Here is a 13,429-nt window from a genome sequence, read left to right on the forward strand (position 1 = left end):
AATAATTGTTTTTTGTTAGTTTTTAGTATAGTCAAAGTATTGAACTTCTAGAGTTACAAGTAGAAAGCATTTAAGATTTCACAATAGTGGACACTTCATCCACTAGTCCATCTTAATTCACATTTTTTATATGCACATATTGAATATTTTTCTACGGAATCCCTTGTAGCTTATGTCTCTACCTGTTACTAGATTTGTGCTCACTTTAAAATGAAAGTAAGTATCTCATGGACTTGGGAGTGAAAAAAGTGGCATGAATGTGATAAATGCTTTAACCTTACCCACCCGCCACCATAAACCTTAAGAAGCTGCCGGGTCTAGCGGAATTATTAGAGATTAGTAAAAGCCACGTGAAAAATATCAAGCCCCCAATTCTCCAACCATGTGCTTGTTAGTGTTAAAACTTAAAATAGCGTCCCAAATTACACGATTTACATAAAAATTAGTCTTTTTTCATTGGCACAATCGCACCACTATTTTGACCCGGAAAGTAATGCTGCAATGAATCTAAGCCCAAAAATGATGCTTCAAGTAACATGAGTAACTCTTGCTAACAATAAACCAAGTTGGGTTGGTCTAGTGGTTAGCTCACTAGTCCGCTTAAGTAAGTGTCGGGGGTTCGAATCCCGCCTTGTGCATGCAGCAACCCATTGGCCAGCGGCAAACCCTTAAATGGAGCTCAGTACCGCGACGGATTAGTCTTTGACCTGTCGGGTTGGGGGATACCGTGGGAAACCAAAAAAAAAAAAAACTCTTGCTAACAATAAATAATCAAGAATGAATGATAGCACATAGCAGCGAGTTCTGAATTTGTATATTCTAGTAAACACAGGTAAGCATCTGAAAATTTTCCGTATATACAACTCTACTTAATAAAGCTATAAATTGGAGTGTTACAAATAAAAAAAGAAGAAGAAGAAATAGAACATTTAACTTCCCCATAAGAAAAAGAAAGAAAGAAAGAAAGAAAATTAACTTGACTGTTACACTCCAAAAACATGATCTGATAGACAGAAACTTGAGGATCCGATGGATGATGGAACAAGGCCGGTAAATTTGTGAACTTGAAACCTCAAAAATCATAATCTATGTCTGTTACATTCTGGGAAGCAGAATGCTTAACTAGCTGTCCATGCTCATTGTACCGATCAAGGTTCTCACAGGGAGCAGGAAAGATGGTCCCTATTACGCGCCCTTGGACAAAGGCACACTGAAAGATATGTTTCTTCTTGTAAGTGAGGCCAACTGACATGTCCCGAAACGTCACATTTCTCACTGGGATCTCTTCGCTGCCATGAATTCGTACTGGCACACGAACACCCTGGCCATGGACGGTGGTGAAACTTATGTCTCTGAGTACAGGAAGTGCACTAGGGTCATATCCATCATCAGGGTGCTCGTTGTAATCTGTCTTAATTACTATTCCAACACGGACGTTATCAAATGTTAGATTCCGGTAAGTAATATGGCGAACAAATCCGCCTCGCCCAGGGGCCGTTTTAATCCTCACGGCACGCCTAGAACCCCATACAAGAAGATTCTCCACAGTCACATTGGACACCCCACCAGACATCTCACTGCCTATTGAAACGCCAGCACTGTTCCATTTCAAAAAAACAAGTCAGATATCTAAATGACGAGAAGCTAACAAAGATGCAGTGATCAAATTTGTAAACACTGCACACACCAAAAGTGATACATTGTAGATAAAGCATGGCCAGATGCATAAAGAAATTGTAATTCAGAAAGACAGATTTATTTACATTTTGGCTCTTAGATTTATGCAGAATAGCAGTCAGACAGCTAGTTGCTATCCAAAAATAGGATGTTGAAAGATATGCCAAAAGTGCAAGTTGCGTGAGTTAAGGATTAACCTGACCACGGAGCGGACAACTAGATTCCGGATCATTATATTCATGGATGGCCTTCCATAAGCAATTCCATACTGATCCCAGCCACTTTTTATTGCAATTGCATCATCTCCTGTACTTATGTAACAGTCCTCTATCAACATGTCCTCACAAGAGTCTGTTCATGCAAAAGAATTTGAAGCTTGTTAATTTGCCATATAACAACAAAGCTAATAGATACAATTAGCATTCTCAGGTTTTGTAACTGGGGAAGGTTAAATTGTTTGCATCTTATTGGACCACTAACAGACAAACATTTTATGCATATTAAAGAAATTCCATGTCAAAAATCCAAAATTATCCTTCATGGATTTGGTGACACTTGCAAACAGAGGTCAACTCACTCACTAATCATTAGTTCCCTGACTCAGTTGGAATATATATTGGTCACGAGAAATCATTCAGTTGACCAGAAAATTCAAAGTATTAACAGGATAGAGCTTCTCTACATTAGTGCATCAAATATATCCACAACATAAATGTGGCCTCTTCAAGTTCACTCTTTGCCAACCATCTAGATTAAGCTACCAAAACTATCCTCAACCAACAACAACAAAACCTTATGCCACTAGGTGGAATCAGCTACATTACTATCCTACATTGATGCTTTAAAAAGTGGAAAAACTGTTGATTTTTTTGGAGAAGTGTGAACAGTAAGCGTGGGTGAATAGCTTGGGTTCTTAGGTTGCTTCCCAACGCCCTAGATACCCAGCTCCATCGTATACCATTAGGTGATAAATGCATGCATATTTTCAGAAATAAGTAAACTAATCCTTTAACTTTTTTCTGAGACTCATGTTCCCACTGCCACAAAATAGTCGCATGACAAAAACCCAACAACTATCCACTATTCCTAACAAATCTAATATCATCAATCCTATGTGATCAAGATATGAATAAACATTTGTACTCAGTAAAAATATCACTTGCCAGGATCTATGCCATCAGTATTTGGAGCTTCAGTTACAGGAGCCAATATTGTAACATTTCTTATAGTGATATTTTTGCAGTCATATGGATGAAGTGTCCAAAAAGGAGAGTCGCGTAAAGTAATATCAGCAATGACAATGTCACTAGACCACATGATCTGAACAAGTGGCCCCCTTGTGTGGTTGAGACGTTTTTGACGATACTTTTTCCACCAGGTTTGTCCCTGTCCATTTATGGTACCGTTATGCCCTGTCAGTTTATTACAACAGATGAATCAGATCAACATGAAAATTTAACATAACAAAAGCTCAATCAACAAAACTATAGTTCACCATTAGCTTAAGCCTTTGGAGTATTGCTATCTAAGGTTCTTAACTACATAACAAAGTCACATAGTAGTACATAAAATACACTTTTTTATATTGATAGATCAAGACAAACAAAAGTTCAAAACCTACTTTTTCACACAGTGGAAGCAGGATGTAAATCCTAACCTGTTATCACAATATCTTTAAGATTTTGACCATGAATCAAACTGCCATATCGTGGTCCAGGATGCTCCCTCCCATACCCATACGATGGCAATGGTGGCATCAGTGGCCAATACTTCTCATCCTGTTCACCAAGAAACACGATGATAAATATAATGTAAGAAATATTGTTCAATTACAAGAGTGGCAGAAATATTTAGATTCTAGTGTATGCTTAATCAAAGAGAAATTCGGCAAGTCAAATTCATCCATTTAAAGCGTTAATTAGAAGATTTTATGTTGTAACCCCATTTTACATATCCTTAATTGTACAAACATATGCAACCCTTACTCCCTTCTTGTCCAAAACCTTTTATAAGGCTTTTCCTAGTACCCTATCATATATTTTTTCCAAGTTAATAAACACAATGGTTACTCCAATACCTATCCATCATTCTCTTAATAGATATATAGCTTTGGTCTCTAAAATACCAAACTGGTTCTCCAAAACCTGTTTCTTCTATCTGAACCTACATTCTATCACCCTCTCCCATAATTTTATGATATGACTCATGAGCTTGATATTTGGGTAATTTCCACAAATTTGTATATCTCCTTTATTCGTGGAGATAGGAACCAAAATGTACGAGACCGAATAACATACATAATGGGAACACAAGTCATGAGCAATGTGTTCAAGAAAGTAGAATCAATAATTAACAGCTTGTTATACTACTATCATCCTAGCACATAAGTTTTGAAGCTTATCATCCTGTTTCACAATCCTATGTACCCTTCACAAATTTAGTCGAAGACATAAATAAACCAGCATGTAGTGCCTTCAATAGAAGGGGGGGAAAATCAATATAACATTCTTAAAGAAAGGGAGAAACCACACTGAAAATAACATTCAAAGCTTAGTCATTTATCAGAATAAGGATATACTCAAACGATCATTAAAAGTTCTATTTTGAACTTTTATTTCCATTTTTGGAGCATTTCACTTCATGGAAAAATTGTGGCAGTTAGATACAATACTATCATTTCTGCTGACTGATCTGTTAAATTACTAGAAGTAAAATCAACAGAGTCCCCAAAGTTTTCATTTCAAACATGAAGCAGCACAAACAACAAAAATATTAAGAATTGGGAATAACAGCATGAACTCACATCAAGTCCAAGAATAACAGCATCTTGAGCTACAAAAAGTGTCATATGGCTGGTGAGATTGAAGGGCGCAGTAAGCCAGCGACCGGGAGGCACATTGAGCTGGCCACCACCTTTCTTCCCCAACTTGGAAATCGCAGAAACGGCCCTCTCAAATGCCTCAGTGTTGAGGGTGACACCGTCGCCAACACCCCCGAAATCCGTCAAGTTGAAAGCCACCGGCCTCAGCTTGGGAATCGGGCGCGGCGGGAGGGTCCGACCGAAGAGGAAGAAGCCTCCGACAACAACGTTCCTCTGCCAGATGAAGACGGAGGCGAAGGCGGCGATCCAGAGGACGGTGAAGAGGGTTCTGTGGGAGGTTATGATTGCGGGGAGACAGCGCTTGAATTCGAGTCTTTGGTGGTGGAAGCGCCCAAGCGTTGAGGTGTCCACCATCATTGCGAAGACGGAGTTGGATTTAGGAGGCGGCGACGATTCGGGTGTCTGGCAGCATTGATTTTGAGAGGGATTGGAGCTTCTGAATCGAAGATTGTGAAGTGAGTGTGTGAGAAATGAAGGACCCTTTTTGGGATCTGCTTCGATGGAGTGAATTCAAAGGGAAGCTGTGTCTCACTCAGTTGGTCGCTCGGACAATGATGGCGTCTCTTTCTTTATTCATTAAAATTGCAAAACCATAGATCATCACTCTTATCATTATTTTCCACTTTCAACACTTTGGTTAATTGCAACGTAATTAATAACCCCTTCAAAGTAAAAATATTTTAAAATCCTTAATTAAGAAAGGAAAAATATAATAGAATAATTCTCAATATTTTTATCAACTTAGACGTCAGATAAAAGAATAAGATAATAATGAATTGAATATTTATCTTCATAAGATAATTATACATAAAAATTGAGTCGGTTGAGTATTATTTTAGTGAGTGAAAAAATGACTTCAAGTTAACGAGTATACGGAAGTGGCGTATTTTCTCCAAGGTTAATATGTTATTCTTTAGTAACATTTAATTATCTCCCAGTTTTGGATATTCTTGCTTATGAACTCACCTTAAAAAACGAACTATTCACGTTAAAAAAGAGGCCAGTTTGTTGTATATTACATAAGAAATTTCATCTCGAAATGCATACACTAAAATGATAAAATAGTTATTTTAAATTCATTAGCAAATTAGACGTATGTTCTCTTGTGGCACTACCAAGCATTATTGTCATCTTTAATCAGCTCATGTAGTTGGTGAACTGGTGGTACATTCCTTTCTTTTGATTCATAAAATTAGTGGATGATGACAATAAACAAAATTATATATATATATATATATATATATATATATATATATATATATATATATATATATATCTAAACTTCCAAGTAACGCTGTTTTATTGGTCCTTTAATTCATTGAATATGAGGATAATTCTACTTGCATTAGTTAATATTAAGGGTTATGATCAGGACAGACATATCAGTGCCTCAACAACATTATCGCATTATGATTGCCCAACTCAAAATCATTTTCTTCTTGCAGTTGACTAAGCCAATTGATATACATGCAAAAAGTAGTGCATATAGGCAGAGCTCATACCAACCTTCGCATGGCGTAACCTTTCCAACTCAGAGTTTGTTAATTTGGCTCCTTCGTTTGCCCAATCTTGGCATGTCTGTAACGAAAATTCACTATGTTGGCTTTATTTACTTGTTTGCGCTGACAGAACCAAGTGCCTAGTAGAAATGATAAAAATGCTTAATTATAAATATATATGATATAAGAATAGGAGGATTAGGAGAGGCAAGAAAAGGTGTTTGACGGGGTCAACGAAAGGGTGAAGCCAGGGAGAAAGATGACTAAGAATAGTGAGTGCATGAAGAAAGAGGCCTCCCTAATCTTCTTCCACCCCCACAACAAGCAACCACGTAAACCAACAAACATGTCACACCCTCATCAATTCCAACAACACAACATTATTGCTGCCAAACAACAACAACAAACTCTCCCAGCGGCGGCCCATTTCTACCCGCCTCGGCAATGGCCGCTGCTCTTTTCTGTTTCTTCTTCCTCCTTCCTCTCCCTTCCTTCTCCATCACCGACGGCGAAGCTTTACTCAAACTCAAACAAGCCCTCAATAACCCTCCCGCCCTCTCCTCATGGGTCCCAAACAAGGACCCTTGCGCCCTCCCCCTCTGGGTTGGCGTCCTCTGCGCTAAGGACACCATCAACGGCATCAACCTCGCCAACATGGGACTCTCCGGCACCATCGACGTCGACGCCCTCTTGCAAATCCCCTCCCTCAGGACCATCAGCTTCATCAACAACTCATTATCCGGCCCCATTCCCAACCTCAACAGGATCGGCGCCCTCAAAGCCATTTACCTCAACACCAACCAATTCTCCGGTTCCATTCCGCCTGATTACTTCGACAAGTTAGCCTCCTTGAAGAAGCTATGGCTCTCCGACAATAAATTCTCCGGTAACATACCCATATCATTGACCAAGCTTCGCTTCCTTTCGGAGTTGCGCCTCGACAAAAACGACTTCTCAGGGACTCTACCTGACTTCACCCAACCAATAAGAATCCTCGACTTTTCCAACAACAAGCTAGAAGGTCCAATACCACCATCCATGGCGGGATTTGACGCTAGTTCCTTCGCCGGGAATCCAGCTCTTTGCGGGAAGCCTCTCAAGGAATGCGGCGGTGGGGACGCCGCTCCTTCTGAGCCGGCGAGCTCTGGGGGCAGCGCCGGCGATGGATTGAGTTGGTTCTGGAAGATCCTGTTTATCATTCTGCTGGCGGCGATTCTGGCAGGAGTGTTCGTGTTGGTGAAGAATCAACGGGACCAAAGTGATAACTTCAGCGTGATGAGCAGAGGAAACAGCCATGTGGACGAGGAGGTGATGCAGGTGCACGTGGCGAAGAGCGTTAAGGGATCAGAAGGGGGCAGCGGCACAGGCATTGGCGGAAAGAGAGGAGGTGGCGGGAGAGGGGGGATGGGTGACCTCATAATGGTGAACGATGAGAAGGGCGTGTTTGGGCTGACGGACTTGATGAAGGCGGCAGCGGAGGTGCTGGGGAACGGGGGACTAGGGTCGGCGTACAAGGCGGCGATGGCGAACGGGATATCGGTGGTGGTTAAGAGGATGAGGGAGATGAATAAGGTGAGCAGAGACATATTCGACGCGGAGATGAGACGGTTTGGAAGGATCAGAAACCGTAACATCCTGACTCCTCTTGCTTACCATTATCGCAAGGAGGAGAAGCTGTTTGTGACGGAGTACATCCCCAAAGGAAGCTTGCTTTATGTGCTGCATGGAGATAGAGGATCCAGCCATGGCGAACTCACCTGGCCAACACGTTTCGCCATTGTCAAGGGAATCGCAAAAGGTTTGGCTTTCCTCTACACTGAATTTTCAACCGAAGAGCTTCCCCATGGGAACCTCAAATCCAGCAACATTCTCCTCACCAACCAGTATGAGCCTCTCCTCAGCGACTATGGATTCCATTCGCTCATGAATCCCAACTACGCCATTCAAACCTTGTTTGCCTACAAAACTCCAGACTACACCGAATACAAACACGTGTCTCAGAAGACCGATGTGTACTGCCTTGGCATCATCATTCTCGAGATCATAACCGGCAAGTTCCCCTCTCAGTATCACAGCAATGGCAAGGGCGGCACCGATGTTGTGCAGTGGGTGTCCACCGCCATTTCCGAGAAAAGAGAGGCCGATTTAATCGACCCGGACTTGCACCCTAACAGCAGCTCTCTCCCTCAGATGCTGCACCTCCTCCGCATTGGAGCTGACTGCACGGAACCCAACCCCCAACGACGTCTTCCCATGAAGGAAGCCATTAGGAGGATAGAGGAACTACAGCTTTAATTTAATTTCTATTGTATTTTCAAATTAGTTTATATTAGTTTCAGTGCAGGCCTAGGAAAGGAAGGGAAGGAAACACCAACAACCACCATGCAACGTTAACTCTTCAATTCAATGTGTAAATCACTTTTATGCCTTCAAACTTAGCTTTCTTTCTTTTTTTTGGCCTCCCTTCCTTTCCTTTTTTTTTTCTTTTCATTTCTTGTAAATTGTTTTGTAACTAATGTTAGCTACTAAGAAATATGTTTAGTAATGTTCAATGCTATTATTTTATTCTTGAGCAATGCTAGGAGTCAGTAAGCTTTGTGATTCTTAGCAATCAATTAGCCATTAATGATGATTTGATGGTGTGAGATTGGTATGAAATTTCATCCAATGACTCATCTTTTTCTGTTGGTTACATGCTGGCTAAAATTCAATAAAAACCCTAGACTTTTTCTTTATTCTTTTCTCATCCTTCATTTGTTCTGCCGTGTTTGGACATAGAGCAAATTTAATTTCTTCAAAGAAAACAAAAATATTCTCTAAATTAATTATTATATATTTATATATACTTTTTTATATATGATTTCATATAATTTTAATATATATTTTATATTTAATTTATAATTTTACACAATTAATTAATAATCACTAATTTTTATATATGTCAAAATTATTTTAAATAAATTAAAAAAGAAATATAAAATAAAATTCTTTGTTATGAAATTGTCATAGGTATTGAAGAGATGCCAACAAATTTTGAATATGAGTACTCAATAGGGATAGACTGTACTCTCTCGGTGGATATATATATATATATTTTTTAAAGGCAACTACTCCTATGAAGATGCCAAAAACATCTTTTTATGATGATCTTTGTTTAAAAAGTGTAACTTATTTGTTTAGCAACACTTTAAATAAAGATAACACTTTTACTTTAAATAAAATCAAACCCTACAATCTATCATCTAATGGTCAAAATGAAATATCTTCATATGATGACAATCATAAAATCTTCATTGGAGTAGCCACCTTTTTTAAATGTTGCAATTGGTGGGTGGCAGAAGGTGCGACAAGTGGCGCAAAAAACGGTGATCTACGTGGCACTCCATTCTGTTGTCTCATCTTCTTTGGCACACAAACACATCTGCTAACCCCTTCCCCTGGCTCTGTGTTTCACTCACCGAACGGCGGCCCTTAATAACAATCATAACAATAATAATAATGTACCGAACCGCGGCGAAACGATTATTCTCCGCTGCAACTCATTCCTATCATGGTAATCTTCACCGCCTCCGGTTGCGCCCTCCACACTCTCAGATCTTCATACCCTATCGTTGCTTTTCTACATCCGAGGATCAACCATTTCCTATTCCACAATCTCCCGTTCATCCTGAAACCCCTCTCATACCAGATTCAGCTCCATCTTCATCGCCATCGCCGTCGCCGGATGAGGATCCCAGAACCAGAGGAGACAAGTACCAGGACGAAAAATCTCGAGTGCTCCATGCCTCCCTCACTCACGTTGTTCGTACTCTCTCTTCCTTCTTTCATTTTATTAATTCATGTATGTTGCGAATTAATTGAGTGAGAAATTGCGGTGTTTCTAATTTTGCAGATAAAGTTGGGATGGACTGAAGCTGCGCTGATTGCAGGAGCAAAGGATGTTGGACTCTCCCCTTCCATTGTTGGTTCTTTGCCGAGGAAGGAAGCTGCTCTGGTTGAGGTAGGTATCTCCATTATTTACTATTTCATAACCATGATTACATTAATCGTTACTGTTAAATGTTGTCACGATTGGTTGCTTGAAATTGCTTCACACCTTAAATTCGAAACAGGATTGTGCTTAGATAATACTGTTTTTAAGCTGCTTCACAATATTTTTAATTATAATGATGCACCATGTTACCATCTCATTTTACGAAAAGTAAAGGATGAACTGGAATCTTTTATGAACATAATGGCATACATGCATCTCCTAAACAAAAATCCGGTGATAGCATATCCTTGTAAGATCTAAGATATGACCTTTGGCTAGCTTCAATTTCAGGAGTTGTCAATGGTATGTATTAGTATATATTTTCAATGCATGATTTCCTGTCTTTCAGACTATCAGTATAGTCAGTCCAATGGTTTGCCATAATTTTGGAAGGCTTCATGCGACTCTCTTCGTGCAAATTGTTTGTTATGACTAATTTTTTGTCTTAAAAAATTTACCCGTGCCAGTTTTTCATGGATGACTGCTTACAAAAGCTTATCGATAGAATTGACTCTGATGAGAGTTTGAAAACCTTGACACCAAGTGAATGTATCTCTAAGCTTATCAGAATTCGTCTAGAAATGCAGGCGCCATATATATCAACATGGCCTCAAGCTCTTAGTATCCAGGTCTGCCAATGTACTTAAACAAACTTTGTATCTGGATTGTATGAGATTAAAGATTTCCTAATTTTCTAATACCGATTTCATTACAGGCACAACCAGTGAATGTTCCAACTAGTTTTAAGCAGAGGGCAATGCTCGTGGATGAGATTTGGCATGCTGCAGGTGACACTGCTTCTGATATTGATTGGTATGCCAAGCGCACTGTCCTGGCAGGAATATACTCAACAACCGAGATTTATATGCTGACAGATACCTCTCCTGGTTTGTTTTTCTGCCCCTTCTTTCTGAGCATACAAGTTTTCTCGTATTTTTTGTTTGATTTAAACTTTCCATCCATTATTTGGTGTTTTTTTGTGCTTTTCTATTTATGGTAATCACTCTGTCGACTGTTGTGGAGCAGTTCAATGATGCTATGACATCTTTCATCGATTATTCAGTTCCATTTGATTTCCCCCCTTCTCTCCTTCTCTCTTTCTTTTTTAGTATGTGAATAGACCAAAAATATTAACTGGGTTCAAATGTCCGTTCTCTCAAACTCCTTATTTTCTTCTTGAACTGAGCCTGTCATAGTAGCCAATTTTCTCATGGCAACCAATTTGAGTAGTAATTTGATAAAGTATGTAATCAGGGGGAAAACAATGGAATTTATTCTTTTATGCCCCACCCCACCCCACCCCACCCCACTCCATTAATATAGTATCTTATATTGAATAAAGTCCAATTTGGATGGATAACTAGCTGTTTGTGGCTCTGATGTGGTGGAGTTGTAACACGTGAGGACATTTCTTAATGCATCTTTCGTTTGTTTCTTGTTAGACTTCCGTGATACATGGGCCTTCCTGGATGCTCGAGTGAAAGATGCTTTCGATCTAAAGAAAACCATTCAAGAGGTAATTCTGAATCTGTCCTTCGAGTTTTGGAATTTGAGTTATTTACCATCATGCTTGGTGCATTCCGGACTTGAGTCAGTGATACTTTATTTTCTCAGGCACAGCATTTGGCAGAAGCGGTGAGCGCGGGACTCGGGAACACATTTCAAGGGTTTGTGGGGAAAGTTCTTCGTAGATAATATTCCACTCCACGGTCATATCATGTTTCTCTTGAACAATGAAACCATGATTATCACTTGTAGGAGATGCTATATTTACTAGTACTTATGGTTTGGATAAGTTCACATTTGTTCTGTGTTGGGCACTTCATTCAGTCAGCGCTCGAGTGCCTTATGCTAACACAATAATTTCACTCTTGTAAATAATCCCATTTTGGTTTTATGGCGCAAGGGACACATTTTTTAATGAGTTTCTTTTGGACTCTACAACTGTATTGATTTAGTGTTAATTTTTATGTTGTAACCTTCCGTATTATCAAGGGATGTGCTTGCAAATTAATTGGTTCTCACTTTGTGCAGTTTGCTACATAATAATTTTACGCTTGCTATCCATTTTGGTTTGATTGATTATATAGGAAATTATTGATTCAAACTTTTATTTCGTACTTGACAATGCTACTTTCCGCAAAATTTGACGAAATAATATTAAATAGCAAATGGTAAAATACTAGATAGTCATTACCTTGGTGTTTTATTAATCAAGATTCGAGAGGCCGAAATGAAGGAAGTAGAGTGTAGAGACATTGTTTATCTAGGTGTAAACTCTTTATTGCTTTCATTACGTGTCTAACCAGTAGTGTGCATATGAATATAAAAATAAAAATAAGTGGGTAGGTGTGGACTGGAGACGGTAGACAGTTCAATTGGTTTATAGTCCAAGATATAATCTCAACCTTTGATCTTAGTCTCAGGCAAGGACTTAAGTTAAGACAGCTTAGCGAGTAGCGCAGGCCGCAGGGCAGTGATAATTAAAGCAAAGAAGCAAGCATGTCACTGAAGGCATCCCAGGTGGCAACGAAGCTGAATCTGCAGCCCCACCCTGAAGGTGGCTTCTACGCCGAGACATTCCGCGACGGATCCGTTCAACTCTCCAAGTCTCAGCTTCCACCCCAATGTAAGTATTTCATAACCTTTTACAATTCCACTCTGATTCAGATTTTGAAATTGAATTTGCTGTAACAGACAAAGTTGATCGCCCGGTATCAACCTCCATATACTTTCTGCTTCCATCTGGCAGCGTGTCTCGCCTGCACCGCATACCCTGTGCGGAAACCTGGCACCACTACATCGGTGACCCCATAACAGTAGTTGAACTGAATGAGAAGGATGCAAGTGTCAAATTCACCCAGCTGGGATCCAACCTAAATGAGAATGAGGTGCCGCAGTATACTGTTCCTCCCAACGTGTGGTTTGGTTCATTCCCCACCGGGGATTTCAACGCGTCTCCGGAAGGCTCGTCGTTCGTCAGAGGCGAAGCAAAGGACTCTGAGAGGCACTACTCTCTGGTAGGGTGCACGTGTGCACCCGCGTTTCAGTTCCAGGACTTTGAGCTTGCTAAGCGCTCTGACCTTGTCTCTCGCTTTCCCCAGCTGGACCAACTCATCACTGCACTCACTTTTCCCGAGTGATTACTCATTCCACCACCTATTTAAATAAATAAATGAGTGTTTTCCAGCTTTGTATTCAACTGAAGAATCTCTACTCTTTAATAATAAATTTAGAAACGCTTCCTTCCTTGTATGGTTGCACTTTCTAATGAATGTTGTCTTTGATGCCTCATGGCTCTGCTCTCAAGTATTCGACTCAATTCACAAACTAAGAAAA

At 39.9% G+C, this 13,429-nt stretch overlaps 4 protein-coding genes across 4 annotated transcripts; 3 read left to right on the plus strand and 1 right to left on the minus strand.

Annotated features, from left to right (window-relative positions):
• Positions 1 to 749: 749 nt before the first annotated feature.
• LOC112696406 (probable polygalacturonase) lies at positions 750 to 5,180 on the minus strand. The gene is made up of 5 exons (XM_025749164.3): positions 4,481 to 5,180; positions 3,335 to 3,455; positions 2,841 to 3,089; positions 1,875 to 2,028; positions 750 to 1,598 (listed from the first exon to the last, which is right to left on the minus strand). Exons 1-5 carry the CDS (start codon positions 4,913 to 4,915, stop codon positions 1,073 to 1,075), a joined length of 1,485 nt encoding a protein of 494 aa, XP_025604949.1. The 5' UTR covers positions 4,916 to 5,180; the 3' UTR covers positions 750 to 1,072.
• Positions 5,181 to 6,501: 1,321 nt separating this feature from the next.
• Positions 6,502 to 8,352, plus strand: LOC112696414 (pollen receptor-like kinase 3). The gene has a single exon (XM_025749176.2). It carries the CDS (start codon positions 6,502 to 6,504, stop codon positions 8,350 to 8,352), a length of 1,851 nt encoding a protein of 616 aa, XP_025604961.1.
• Positions 8,353 to 9,380: 1,028 nt separating this feature from the next.
• LOC112696429 (uncharacterized) lies at positions 9,381 to 12,114 on the plus strand. Its single transcript, XM_025749200.3, has 6 exons — positions 9,381 to 9,858; positions 9,950 to 10,057; positions 10,558 to 10,719; positions 10,806 to 10,977; positions 11,533 to 11,606; positions 11,705 to 12,114. The coding sequence occupies exons 1-6, from the start codon at positions 9,556 to 9,558 to the stop codon at positions 11,783 to 11,785; spliced, it is 900 nt and encodes a 299-aa protein (XP_025604985.1). The 5' UTR covers positions 9,381 to 9,555; the 3' UTR covers positions 11,786 to 12,114.
• Positions 12,115 to 12,256: 142 nt separating this feature from the next.
• Positions 12,257 to 13,399, plus strand: LOC112696438 (uncharacterized). Its single transcript, XM_025749211.2, has 2 exons — positions 12,257 to 12,719; positions 12,788 to 13,399. The coding sequence occupies exons 1-2, from the start codon at positions 12,593 to 12,595 to the stop codon at positions 13,231 to 13,233; spliced, it is 573 nt and encodes a 190-aa protein (XP_025604996.1). The 5' UTR covers positions 12,257 to 12,592; the 3' UTR covers positions 13,234 to 13,399.
• The last annotated feature ends 30 nt before the right edge of the window (positions 13,400 to 13,429 follow it).

Source organism: Arachis hypogaea, chromosome 1 (assembly GCF_003086295.3).
Source record: "Arachis hypogaea cultivar Tifrunner chromosome 1, arahy.Tifrunner.gnm2.J5K5, whole genome shotgun sequence".
Taxonomy (NCBI): Eukaryota; Viridiplantae; Streptophyta; class Magnoliopsida; order Fabales; family Fabaceae; genus Arachis; species Arachis hypogaea.

Excerpts from the sequence above, each read along its gene's own strand:
- LOC112696438 (XM_025749211.2), top strand. The coding sequence starts at position 12,593 with ATGTCACTGAAGGCATCCCAGGTGGCAACGAAGCTGAATCTGCAGCCC. Across the intron at positions 12,720-12,787 it reads GTCTCAGCTTCCACCCCAAT|ACAAAGTTGATCGCCCGGTA; the intron begins GTAAGTATTTCA and ends TTGCTGTAACAG.
- LOC112696406 (XM_025749164.3), bottom strand. The coding sequence starts at position 4,915 with ATGATGGTGGACACCTCAACGCTTGGGCGCTTCCACCACCAAAGACTC. Across the intron at positions 3,456-4,480 it reads CTGTTATTCTTGGACTTGAT|GATGAGAAGTATTGGCCACT; the intron begins GTGAGTTCATGC and ends CTTGGTGAACAG. Across the intron at positions 1,599-1,874 it reads GTTGTCCGCTCCGTGGTCAG|TGCTGGCGTTTCAATAGGCA; the intron begins GTTAATCCTTAA and ends GAAATGGAACAG.
- LOC112696414 (XM_025749176.2), top strand. The coding sequence starts at position 6,502 with ATGGCCGCTGCTCTTTTCTGTTTCTTCTTCCTCCTTCCTCTCCCTTCC.
- LOC112696429 (XM_025749200.3), top strand. The coding sequence starts at position 9,556 with ATGTACCGAACCGCGGCGAAACGATTATTCTCCGCTGCAACTCATTCC. Across the intron at positions 9,859-9,949 it reads ATGCCTCCCTCACTCACGTT|ATAAAGTTGGGATGGACTGA; the intron begins GTTCGTACTCTC and ends CTAATTTTGCAG. Across the intron at positions 10,058-10,557 it reads AGGAAGCTGCTCTGGTTGAG|TTTTTCATGGATGACTGCTT; the intron begins GTAGGTATCTCC and ends TACCCGTGCCAG.